Genomic DNA, 13,603 nt, shown 5'->3' with positions numbered 1-13,603 from the left:
GGGACTTTTTACATTTTCTGAGGAAGACTGTTGTATGTCTATTTGATGTGCTTAACTGTTGTTTTGAAACAAAGTTTTGTTTTACTAAGTGAGAAAACCACATGCAGTAGTTTTCAGGACCCAAACATCGTTCCTCCTGTTGGGTAGTGCGACTTTATATGTTTTCTGACTGTAGCATGCCAGTCAAAAGTTTGATGTGCTTACCTATTTCGACCTGTCACACCTAGCTTTTGCACATCTATCTGCAAGCGTTCTTTAAAACTATCCAGAGAAGATGCCCCTACTGTGCTTGGTGATAACATATTCCACTCTACGATAGTTCTGGGAAAATATGAATTTTTGAACAGATTAATCCTAGGTTTGTAAATCTGGGACTTGAAGGTATGGCTTTTCCTTGTTCTTTTTTGAGCTGCTGATAGTCTTATCAGTTGGTACGTCCACCAGTTTATTGGTCATTTTGTTCATCATGCTTTGAAACAAAGTTTTACTAACCTAAGAGAGAAAGCTGCATGCAGCCATTATCAAGACCCAAACATTGTTCCTCCTATTGGGTAGTGCGACTTTATATATTTTCTGACTGTAGTATGCCAGTCAAAAATTTGGTGTGCTTACCTTTTGTTTTGAAACAAAGTTTTACTAAGTGAGAAAACTGCATGCAGTATTTTTCAAGACCTGAACATCGTTCCTCCTATTGGGTAATGGGACTTCATATATTTTCTGACTGTAGTATGCCAGTGAAAAACTTGATTTGTTTTGAAAAAAGTTTTACTAAGTGAGAAAACTGCATGCAGTCGTTATCAGGACCCAAACATCGTTCCCCCTAATGGAGCTAATCTGTTTGCAGTCCTCTTGAACCTGTCAAAATAACGTCACCCGATCCCGGGCGGCACAAAGCCGGCACGGCACGCCAGGGCAGCGCGCAAACGACTCCCAACGCCCCCTCCTGCTCTTGATGGGGCGCAGAACACGCCACAACAATCACCAATCCCGCAGCTTGTAAACAAACACGCTCCGCTTCAAGTGCCCGCAGAAGTGAGCCCTGAGGACCTGAGGAGGCTGAGAACGGGAGATAAAGACATCACTTTGGTTGGACTTTGATAAAAGCATGATTCACCGTTCCACTTAGCCCGACGAAAAGAGACAAGGGTCCTCTCTGCGTATCTGCCGTCTTTTCAACACTGCTCTTACCACATAGACTCGCTTACTTCTTACACTGTGCAGCTGTCTGGTAACCTGTGTCCCACAGATACTCAATGTGGGGACCTAACATTGTACAAACCTACCATAAGAAATAAGTATTGTAAACTTCGTTCTTCGCTCATCCCAGAAAAAAACATTCTGCGTCTTTTTTTATGGGCAACACAAAAACAGACTCCTTTTTATCAATAGTTTGGAGACCATAGCAAGACATCACTTTGCTTACCATAGCAAGACATCACTTTGGTTGGACTTTGAAACAAGGGTCCTCTCTGCGTATCTGCTGTCTTTTCAGCACTGCTCTTACCATGTAGACTTACACCGCTTACAAAGTGCAGCTGTTTGGTAACCTGTGCCCCATAGATACTCATGATCAACGTTTGTGAAATTGTAAACCTCAGTCTTTGCTCAACACAGAATAACACACTGCGTCTTTTTAGTGTGTTAGCATGTACATGTACATTGTATATCATTTTGGTTGGACTTTGAGTAATTAGAAAAGATAATGACACTCATGATTGTATAAAGATTTTCGTTATCATTTAAAATTTGGTCAGTAGAATTTAAAGATTCATTCTGAGTCCCTATTTTGTAGTTAATAGTCAACCATACGGAAGTGTTTAAGTCAAGGGTTAACAGACACCTTTCTTCTCAATACAGTATTGTAACCCCAAAACGCTTGAGTGGCTCCATGAGCCTTGTTTTGTGGTGAGTACTAAGTAATTTAAAAAAAAAAAAGTAATCTTCTACACTCACCAGAGAGTCCTCTAGAAGTAAGTAAAGACCAGCAGCATGACTGTCCATCCCAACAGGGCATTCATACTGGATGCTTGATGCTAACTCGATTTCTTGGAACAGTCAGTCAGGCCCTTGGGATATACATGTGTTGTTCGTCCGTCAAGTGGACGTCGAGGACCGCTTTTGTCATCGGTAGTCTTCGGTGGATTGGACAACATGCGTAAACCCTTACGTATAGCTACATCACAGCTTACCTTCATGATCACTGAAGGCTCCTGGACAGGTGTAACCGTGCTGCTTAATCCATAACCAAACCAAATTTGGCACCAGAAGACGGCTTCCCTGGCATCCTGAGGGTTGCATGCAATCTTGCAGTTGTGCTTCCCTGGTCCATTTTGAAAAACGATATAATTCGAGATCGCCTTCAGCGGTGGTGCTCAGTCGTCGATGTGTGTCATGCGTCGAACATGCAATGCAATAGTCGTCCGCTGTGTTTCTAGATCAGAACTCGTGATCCAGACCTGCAAGCTAAGCCACTAGAAACTGTTGCAGTCCTATGGAGGGTCTGCGTTAACATTGGCAGTACTAGTACATGCAGTTAGTATCGGCAGTTACCAGTATTTGATTACACTGCTCCATGGGTCTCTGACACGAATGGGCAACAGTCCTATAGTCTTCACACTGTGCTTCTCAGGCAGCCTTGCACTTTGCTATCCTTCCTGACACACTCCGTCGCTGTACACCTCGCAAATGTCCCCGGATCCACGTAGACTGGAGCGGGGTATCCCGGAACGGAGCGCGTTCGGATTCACCTCGCGTGTCAGCGCCACTGCATTTCTATGTCACGACCAGGAAGTGACGTGAACTAAGGCCTGTTTAACATCGTAGTGACTCCTGCAGAGACAACAAATGCTTTGTGCAGTGTCTTCTTCTTTGTGCGCTTTCTACCTATTTGTGCTTTGTGCAATGTCTTCTTCTTTGTGCGCTTTCTACCTATTTGTGCTTTGTGCAGTGTCTTCTTCTTTGTGTGCTTTCTCCCTATTTGTGCTTTGTGCAATGTCTTCTTCTTTGTGCGCTTTCTACCTATTTGTGCTTTGTGCAGTGTCTTCTTCTTTGTGTGCTTTCTCCCTATTTGTGCTTTGTGCAGACTTCTTCTTTGTGCGCTTTCTACCTATTTGTGCTTTGTGCAATGTCTTCTTCTTTGTGCGCTTTCTACCTATTTGTGCTTTGTGCAGTGTCTTCTTCTTTGTGTGCTTTCTCCCTATTTGTGCTTTGTGCAGTGTCTTCTTCTTTGTGCGCTTTCTACCTATTTGTGCTTTGTGCAATGTCTTCTTCTTTGTGCGCTTTCTACCTATTTGTGCTTTGTGCAGTGTCTTCTTCTTTGTGTGCTTTCTACCTATTTGTGCTTTGTGCAATGTCTTCTTCTTTGTGCGCTTTCTCCCTATTTGTGCTTTGTGCAATGTCTTCTTCTTTGTGTGCTTTCTACCTATTTGTGCTTTGTGCAATGTCTTCTTCTTTGTGCGCTTTCTCCCTATTTGTGCTTTGTGCAATGTCTTCTTCTTTGTGTGCTTTCTACCTATTTGTGCTTTGTGCAGTGTCTTCTTCTTTGTGCGCTTGCTACCTATTCCTTCTGTACGTACATGATAATTTGTATATAATGTTACCAAATGCCAACCTGGTACACTTTTTGAAAAACCCGTTTTATCAGTAGTTGAGAGAATTGATTAAAAATGCCTTTAAGTAATGTGCAAGTCAGGCTGATAAACTACCCTTGGTACATTGTCCTTTTTTATTTGCACCTCGCTGCTGCATAGGATAGGAAAGTGGAGTCAAGATAAACGCTTTGTCCTCAAGAACATTTTGGGTATATCTCTGAACCTTTGTCTTTGTTTGCTGTAATTGTTTTTTCCATAAGAACATTTAGGGTACATCTCAGAACTTTTGTCTTTGTTTGCTTTAATTGTTTTGTCCATAAAAATGTTTTGGATATGTCTCAGAACTTTTGTCTTCGTTTGCTGTGATTGCTTTGTCCATAAGAACATTTTGGGTATGTCTCAGAACTTTTGTCTTCATTTGCTGTGATCCTTTTGTCCATGAAAATGAATGAACTTTATTGCACGACATTTGTACATGGTACAATGTAAGGCAATGGTAATAGATCCATTTATATAAAATGACAGAATTCATATTACTACTAAAAACATTTTGGGTACGTCTCAGAACTTTTGTGTTTGCGGTATCCTCACCAGAATGTTACCATTTCACCAGAAATCTAGAGAGCGTTGACCCCAGACTGAGCGGTTTGGAGCGCCCGTTATCACGTCATCTGCCCCATTACAGCCGAGGAAAGCTTTTTGGCCCCAGGGATCCGTTCAGCCCATTCAGTGATAATTAGCAATTGGCTTGATCCCTTACAAACCTAGAACAGGCCCCTCATTTAGATAGCAGAATTGCAGGTCCTGGTCTCTATCCACCTGAGCTGTCCGACACTTCCGGTTGGTGTCCTGGATGTCCTTAGAAAGCCCCGTGGCACAATTACCAGGGCTCGAAATACCACCTGCATATGCAGGTTAGTGCAGGTAAAATTGGAGCTGTGCAGGTATTTCTGGTGTCTACCTGCACCTAACCTGCACTGGTCCATGTACTGGGTTTTATACATAAATGTCATATTATGTACATGTACATGTAGGTGTATGTGGATTGTTATTAGCTGCATTGACTGTTACATATAGAAGAAAAAATAGCAATGGTTCCTGAACAATTTTAGTTGGATCCATACTTCATAAATTCAGAGTGGTGCAGGTAAAAGTTGTCTGGTGCAGGTAATTTTCAATGTTACTAGGAATAGTCACTATGAAAATTAAAAAAAAAATATCATGAAAATAAAACCTTCAAGTTTCAAGCAAAGCAAAGGACAGTTGAGAATGCTTGTTTGTTTGAATCTTTGTTTATTCATGAAAGCTCAAATCGGCCTGCAAGCCGCTTTTTTTTTTTAGGTCATGAGGGAAGAGGCAAGGGTCAGACAAAGTATACAATTTGCACACATACAGTTTACATCGTTTAAAGTCTTTATGAGTTTTTTACAGCTTAACGTGTTATTTATGATACTATCCTTCTGCAGGCTGTGAGAAGAAGGTTGCTGAGGTGGTGAACTCTTCTGAGGACAAGTACATCCAGCCCTTCAAGGACAACATGGAGATCTTTGTCAAGAAAGGTGAGGTCTCTTATTCATCATCATCAGTCACTGTATTCTGCATCTATAGTCTGGAAAGTCCTATAGCTGCATTCAGTCTTTCTTCATCCTTTTCCATTGTTCCTTGCATCCTGCAAGCTTCCTTAGCTCCTGGAGGTCTCTTTATGGGTCGCCTTAGTCTCAAAATAACAATTACTAATCAAAAGCAACTGGATATGACTTTGGAAAACCATTTCCAATCATACCCAGATGCTTGAGTAATTGCTACTTGGCGAATCTTATTGCTGTAAATGCATTTAAGTTCGCGGGGCTTAAAATTCTTTGTCAAGAAAGGTGAGGTCTCTTTATGGGTCGCCTTATTCTCTCGAGAGCAATTACGCATTGAAAGCAACTGGATAGATTTTGGAAATCGTTTTCAGATGCTTGTCAATGAGTATTTGTTACTTAGCGTATCTTTTTACCTGGATGTCTAACCTTCATCAATGTCACTTTATCTATTTTTTTAAAATGTCATTAGCTCCACTGTCGAGCCAGTTTTTCCCAATAGTCCAAAAAGATGCAACTTACATGGATTAAGGTTAGACATGTTGGTGATAAGACACACAAGGTATCAGTTACGCAAGCAACTAGATGGATTTTGTAAGCATACATGTACATTTCAGGCAACATATCCACTACCTTTCATCAGTCACTGGCAAAAGATACTGTTAATGCTTTCAAGTTTGCGGGGATTTAATTTCGTGATAGCAGGAAAAGGGACTTTTCGCGGTGATTTTAAGTTCGCGGTAGCACCATGCACTGTAGTCTCTTACTGCCATGGAAAAATGTTCGCGGTGGTTTTAAGTTTGCGGTGAAGCGACCACTGCGAAAACCGCAAACATTAAGCCACCGCGAAAGTTTCTGCATTTACAGTTAGTGCATGAATGCTGTCTGAAACGTCTGCATGACTGGTGCTTGAGTAACTGTTGTCTTGTGGATGTACATGTACATGTAAGCTTGCAGGTTTCAGCCTCAGTACAGTATGTGTGCTCCAGGACCTAAATCTTATGAAATTAACAAGTGTGGTGGGTTCTTAAACATCGTTTTGGTGTAGCTTTCCTGAAACGCAGGACCAAGGTTTGGAATATGTAAAAACAGTTTTAAGTGAGCTATCTTTACAACTATGCATGGTAGTGTAAAGGAAAGTCTGTGTTGTCCTTTACTTGTTGTATACACGTAACTGTAGAAAACAATATAGTAAAAAATACATATTTACTGTGTCATGCAGAAAGGTACTGAAAAAATAATTTTTTGTGAATATTTGAAGACTTCCAGTAGTACACATTGTGATTTTCCATCCAATGATGACAGCTCCCAGCCAGATTCCGTCTGTTATTGGTCGTTTCAAATGGGTTAGCTGTCTGTCATTGGTCGGTTCAAGTGGGTTGGCTGTCTGTCATTGGTCGGTTCAAGTGGGTCGGTGGTGTCTTCTTCTGTTACAGGTGAACAGAGGGGATGATTATATTATCAATTAGACCAAATTATCAGGGGGTAAACTGGGCGGAGAAGTAGACAGATTTGTCTGTAACTCACCTTACACCAGGACCAACATGGGGAGACTGCTTAGGCCATTTTAATTTGATTATACGGACGACATCATTTGGGAACCCTCAAACTGATGAAGCGTGTGAATAAAACAGAAGTTTGGTTGAAAAAAAGTTGCCTTCATTATGAAATCTAAGTGATCTGGAAGGTTGAGAAACTGACTTAACATGCATGCTGTACCAAATAATAGTCTTCATTTGTTCTTTCACGACCTTGGAATTAAGTTGGGCATTCTACAGCGGTCACTATGGAGGATGGTATTCAGGTCAGGACAGTGTGTGTGTGTCTGTGCATGTGTGTATGTGCGACTCTGTGTGTCACGTGTATGTGTGCGTGTGTGTGTGTGTGCGTGTGCATAACACTGTGTGTGTGTGTCTGTGCATGTGTGTATGTGTGACACTGTGTGTCACATGTATGTGTGCGTGCGTGTGTGTGTGCGTGCTTGACACTGTGTATGCGTGTGCGTAACACTGCATGTGCGTGTGTGCAGAACACTGCATGTGTGTGTGTGTGTACATGACACTGTGTTTGTGTGTGTGGTGTATGTGCATGTTAAGTTGAGTTGAGTGTGTGTGTGTCTGTGTGAGTGTGTGTGTGTTTGTGTGTCTTTGTGTGTGTGTGGTTTTCAGTGAGAGAACAGCCGACCAAGGGAGTTGTGCGTCCTCCCCGGGTGTGACTCCCCGGCTAATACGGTTTACAGGGCATGTTGCTAGGGGCTGGGGAAAAACTTTTCTCTGGCAGCCAGGGTAGGTGACCTCAGGCTGATCCTATCTCCCTCCCAGCCCCTCCAGTCTAGAACTCCTGGCTCCACTTATAATTACCCCGGTGGAGACTGCCCCCCATTTTCCCCCCCATTGACGCCAACAAATTAGGCATGCCAGAGAAATTGCCTGTAATCATGGGCTGCTTTGTACACTGATTATTCCCTCTCCTCTCGTCTCCTCTTCAGCCCAGAAAGAGCACCAGGAACAAGAGCACAACCTGGACGCCTGCCAGAAAAGGTGGGTTCAGCCATTAAAGACTTCTAAAAGGCCATACCAATTTAATCTCATGGTTCTCAGGTTTGGAAATTGGGAAGAACAACATAAACGAAGAGCCTAGTGTATGTATATGAGGGATTTTGTTTTTGTTTTCACTATTTTCATTATCTATTATTCATTCATTTATTCATTCATTTCACTTATTATAAGTTAATGTTCTGTTTATATGTCACTGTATGATGATTGTATAGTACTTGTTTTGTTTTATTTGTTGTATAGCAGGGCCCCAAAGCAGTGTTAATCACTGAAAGGGCAACCCTGGATAAAGGGGACGGAAATAAAGTACAAGTAAAATGATACAAGTAAACTGATAGGCTGTGCCTTTGGTACACAGACTTTCAGGAAGTGGACAGAATCAGATGACACTTATTATAGGTTTTGGTAATGTTAATGTGTTTTTATAGGTTTGGTAATATGAAGTACATGTACATGTTTGTAATCATTTATACCATGCCTTGAGGGTAGTCTGTGTAACACAAACTCTGCTGTCCGGGGCTGTAACTGGTCCCTCCCCGCAGAGGCCGGCGGATGTTGGGCAGGCTGCTATAAGCGAGATTCAATCAGGCCACCTTAAGGAAGACCAGTGTAGGATATGTATATTTACATAATGGAGATCAAATGTTAAATAAACCTACCCTGCACCGTACCACGATGAGAATGGTCTATCATATGCATGTATGTATTTTTGTTTGCTGTACCTTTTGTCATGACCCATGAAAAAATGCTAAACAAAGAATTGAAGCAGGCTTCTGTGTGATTCATATTTACTTACTTTAATATTTTTCTGGTAGTTGCCATTTGAACCAAGCCGCTGCACCCCCCAAAGGGAAATGAATACAAAGTGGTGCAGGTAATTGTGAGTTGTACCTTCGTCTTGTAAAATTCTTTTGTAGCCCTTCTCTACTTGTCCCCAAGATGAAGAAAGTCCTTCATAGAACAGGTAGCATTCATGGTCCAGCGGTTAGTGGTCTTGCCTAGTCTAGAAACCGTGAGTTCGATCCTGGCTGTGTCGCTACTGGAAATGGTCAGACTCCTTAGGACGTTAAGCTTAATTCCACATTTCACTTTGCTTGTAGAAAAGAGCTAAGAGAATTTCCCAGGTACAATGAATCTGTAAAAAAAATGTACATCGCATCTGTCTTCTTTGTCAGTGAGCTAAATTGGATTGATATCACTTTCACTTTCACAACCTTAAGAGCATTTCAAAAGGAAGTAGGTTATTTTACTCCCCACTACATACCATACATGTCCCCCTTGATCTAGATGCTTGAAGTACAGAGTACGGTTAAGCTTGTGTTACAAGTTTGTCTTCGCCAAGAAGGAAAAACCGTAGTCAATATCCTCCGACCTGTCTGTCAAACTCTCTAAGTGAAGGGCTCGAAATACTGGGTGCGTACACAAATTGGTTCTGTGCACCCAATTTTTGCACCGGTGCACCCAAATATTTTTGTAGGTTTACGTATGGGTAAGCTTGGGTTACAAGTTTGTCTTCGCCAAGAAGGAAAAACCATAGTCAATTTCCCCCGACCTGTCCGTCAAACTCTAAGTGAATCCTCTGCTTTTCTTAATGACCGTGGAAGGAATTCCAATCATCTAGATGAGGCCTGTCTCTTGCTCAAGTGCAAACTTTGGCTGGGTTTCACTTACAAGAGTTTGTCTTCAAAAGAAAGCTATGTCGCTGTCCTTCAAACTGTTTGTGAGAAAGGAATGGCTTGTTGTTTCTTTACAAGCATTGGAAGGAATTCACAGACTCTTTCTCATGCTAGTTCAAGTTAGACTGAGTTTTGATCAAACGTTTTTCTTGAAACAAAAGCTGTGTCACTCTCCTCAAATCTGTTTGCCAAACTCAAGACTTTTGCTCAAGTGGTTTTGCTTACAAGTTTGTCTTCACACAAGAAAAAACTGCTTGTCAGTGTCAAGGCTGAGTTTTTCTTCACAAGCATGTGAGGAATGCCAATCCTCTGGAACAGCCACTCCTCTGCACTCATCGCTCCACTTCTAAAGTGTGCTTCCAGGAGTGATGGGCGCTCAGAGTGGGAAGTGCGACTCAAGTTCCAGTGTCTGAAGCCACGACACTGGGTTAAGAGGGTCTCCTGGGCTGGATTGTTGCTCTTTCTGCCTGCTCCAGACAACATTATCCGCACTTACACGGAGTGTGTTTTGGCATACTTTTCACTCGTAGTTGTCACTCTCTGTCACGACATGAGGTGTGGGGAAAGGAATGTCCTTGAGGAGTGGGTTGAGAGCTCCTTAAGTTGTTCTTGAGAAGTTTGATGGTTGATGTTTGGTGTTGAAAGAATGCGAGCAGGGTTATCCTCTCCCCTCAGTCTGAAGAGGCTACAACTGTCCCCAAGGCCAGGACTTCAAGTACCAGAGTTACCAATCTAGGATTGATGTGTTAACAAGTCCGAATTTTCCAAGAACTATCGTAGAGTGGAATTTGTTATCACCAAGCTCAGTAGGGGCATCTTCTCTGGATAGTTTCAAAGAACACTTGCAGATAGATGTGCAAAAGTTAGGTGTGACGGGTCGTTCGGTGTAATATAACCAGCTGCTACCGCGCCGCGTGCCTGCGAAGCTGGTGTGTTACGCCGAAGGGTGGTTATACCGGCTATATAGATATAGATACAGAAGCTGGTGTGTTACGCCGAAGGGTGGTTATACCAGCTATACAGATACAGAAGCTGGTGTGTTACACCGAAGGGCGGTTATACCAGCTATACAGATACAGAAGCTGGTGTGTTACGCCGAAGGGCGGTTATACCTGTCCAGCTACCTGTATATAGATACAGAAACAGATACAGGTACAAGGCCATGATGACTCTCTTTCTTCCTTCATCATTTTTTCAAACTAAGGCTCGACATACTGGGTGCAAGTGCACCTTGGTGCAACCAAAATTGCAGATGTGCACACAATTTTTATTTGTGGGTGCACTGGTGCAGTGGCTTGTAATGAAAAGTCCCACATTTTTAATGATTAATACAATGATTAATGTAGTAATAGTAGTTGTAATATCCATTATTTGATCATACTGCTGCTGGGATCTCTGACACGGGTAGGCAGCAGTCGGATAGTCTTCACACCACGCTTCCATGTGGCTCTGTCCAGTGGGTTCACCCCATGTAATGTGAAATGTGTTTGTTTCAAAGCTTGTTTCTTTCTTTTGCTCTCATTATGTTGGCCATAGGCTGTACTGTAGGAAAAATTCATGACGATTGTATGAAATATGTAGAACCAAGAAACTGCATTTGCACGGCCTGACCAGAAGAAGTCTTGAGTGGTGGGTGACTATTCCTTATCCAGCCTAAGATCCCTCAAACCCATTTAGCACCCGAATTCCGGCAGTACTTCACGGAGTCGGAGTGACGACGTTTGCAGAAAGTTCAAGTTGTGTCAAGTGGGGATCGCCCTAACGATAAACTCAGGGGCACTAAAAAAGATCAGCACAAGTGTTTCGATAGATAAGCTACCCCTGGCCTGTACAATCATGTCCTTTGTGTCAGAGCAAGATAGGAGGGTCCCCCGATACTTCTAAATATTTCGAGTGCGGGCGCATGTTTACTGTGTAGGATGTTTGAGTTATATGTCAAGGGGTGGGGTTTATCCCTAAGCCGTCTGGGTTTATATAATGTGAAAGGTTAGATTAGACTGATCCCTGAAGTTTTTAAGTAATTGCTTCTGTGGAGAGGCGTAAGACGGGACGCTGTTGTGGTGGCGCGCCGCGTCCGTAAACCCGGACCGGATGCGACGGGATCGGAGCGTCGCTGTGAAGGGCGCGTCAGGCCTTTGATGGGGACGTAAAGTGACGGTCCGGCCGACACTGTCTCGTCGGAAGGTGCTTTGAGGCAGGATGATCCCGGTTAAGTGGTCGTCACGAGGGTGATCCCCCTAAATCCACTTTCCTTTTGATTGTGGGGAGACCGGCGGACAGATCTCCGGCATGATTGCTGTGAAAATATACCCGGTGAGAAAGATTTGGTCTACGTCGTCGAGTCGTCTGCCGTCGTACCATCTTTGATCTGCTTAGGCAACGCCAATCGAATTTCTTGGTTCTTGCATTTAAAAAAAAAACATGCTACACTGTAAGATTAACAAAATACAGACTGTCTTATACATGTCCAATTGAATATATTCAGTGGTGCTCTATGCTACTCTCCACGCAGAGGTTGGTGGTAAAAATCGTGACCTTTTCCTTTCATAATTTTTTTTTTCGACATTGGTGGGAAGGCCAGTCGAAAAAAAAATTGTGGAAGGAAAAGGTCACGATTTTTCCCACCAACCTCTGCTTGGAGAGTACTCTATGCTTCTCTTCCCAGCCCTGTTTTCTGTTGTGTCCCCTTAGTTAATTCTTACTTTTTACAGTGAAATGTCTGTGAGACAAGGAGATGAATTGGTATGGCTTTAGTTGGCTTTTTTTTTCGAGCTTTTCGTCTACCCCTTTAAGCTGGAGGAATGCCACTCTCTCTGCAGTGCAAGTGTCTCCTGTGAGAGGTAGAATTTTAAGTCTGGACAAATATTTGTTGTCTTGAAGAAGGACACTTCTAACTGCAGTTTATACATTGACTAGCAATATTTGCACAAATGATCTGTGTGTTTTTTTTATCGATACTGGTACTATGTTTTTCCCTGTAGAGGAATACATATTGTTTTTTTTTTGCTGGTGTTCTTTCTTATTCTGTCAGTAGCTTGCCGGTAAATACGAGCAAATTTTAGCTAATAAGAGAATAGGTTAGCTATTAGCAAATAAGATGGGTTTTTTTACTTGCACTTAATACTATATAGGTCTAGTCTAGTGGTATAGTATAATTATGTGAATGACCTGGTTCAAAAACCAAGTAGGTTTCTGTTTTTTACTTTTTACCTCCCCAACGAAATTTAGGTAGTACCCATTTTTACATCTGGCAGAGTGAGGGAAGTTGTGTAAGGTACCGTCTACCAGGAGCACAAGATCTGTAGCAGGATTCGAACCAAGGACCTCTGGGTTCTGATATTGCATTTGGTAGGCTGTGAGTTTGATCCCCAGCGGAGTCATGCCAAAGACTTTAAAAACAGTACATGCTTTATTGAACAGTTTAAACTTACATGTAGTTCCAACACAAAGAAAGAAACTCACCATAAATTTTCCAAATTTACCAACACAGATGAGCTTTCATTCGGACAGTACATGCTGCTTTCTCTGCTTAGCACTCTGCTTTTGTATAAGAGTATGGAAGTTGAACACACACCACTACCAATGGGCTAGCCCCCTGCTGCAGTATTTGCTCAAAGTTGTGTGGCCCAGAGCTACAGAAAAAGAGATGGGCACTGCCCTATGCACCATCTGGTGCAGGAAGGACTAAATGCTACCTGCAGAGCTTTAAGTTAACACAAGGAGCCAGCACCTGCTGAGCCGAGCACTTAGACCAGGGCTGGACAAGTTTTCAGAAATTCACCTGTCCTATTGGGCAAGTATACAGAAAATCTACTTGAATGTCCAAACCAGCTATTCACTTGCCCAAAATTTAAAATTAAATGGCACTTTCTATAGTATATATTTTCAGTTCCAGCAATGGAAGTCTTTATCATTGGCTGGATTTTTTGTATGTTGGCCAAAGCTTGATGCTAGAACTATGAAAAGAAACAAGAATATTAAAATCTCACTGAGTCTCATAGGAAATCTTACTTGTCCAATTGGGCAAGTAGGGAAGGACATGCACTCGCCCAATCTGCACTTTCACTTGCCCAAAACAATCGGGCTAGTGGACTTGTCCAACCCTGTAGGCGGGTACATGCAGGCATGCCAGCCCTGCCACCGAGTACCGCTGAGTGCATTTCTAACATCTTAAGCCGTCCTCACCTCTCCTTCCACAT

The 13,603-nt window shown here is 42.5% G+C and overlaps 1 protein-coding gene across 1 annotated transcript in view; it reads left to right on the top strand.

Annotated features, from left to right (window-relative positions):
- LOC118423339 (formin-2-like) overlaps positions 1-13,603 on the top strand; it is a 97,179-nt gene that overhangs the window by 43,047 nt on the left and 40,529 nt on the right. Inside the window, exons 21-22 of the mRNA XM_035831464.1 lie at positions 5,057-5,149; positions 7,662-7,713. Coding sequence (XP_035687357.1) covers positions 5,057-5,149; positions 7,662-7,713 — 145 coding nt within the window. The remainder of the gene's footprint in view (positions 1-5,056; positions 5,150-7,661; positions 7,714-13,603) is intronic.

Source organism: Branchiostoma floridae, chromosome 1, assembly GCF_000003815.2.
Source record: "Branchiostoma floridae strain S238N-H82 chromosome 1, Bfl_VNyyK, whole genome shotgun sequence".
Classification (NCBI taxonomy): domain Eukaryota; kingdom Metazoa; phylum Chordata; class Leptocardii; order Amphioxiformes; family Branchiostomatidae; genus Branchiostoma; species Branchiostoma floridae.
Note: the sequence above shows the minus strand (reverse complement) of the source record. Positions and strands in the feature narration are given on the sequence as shown.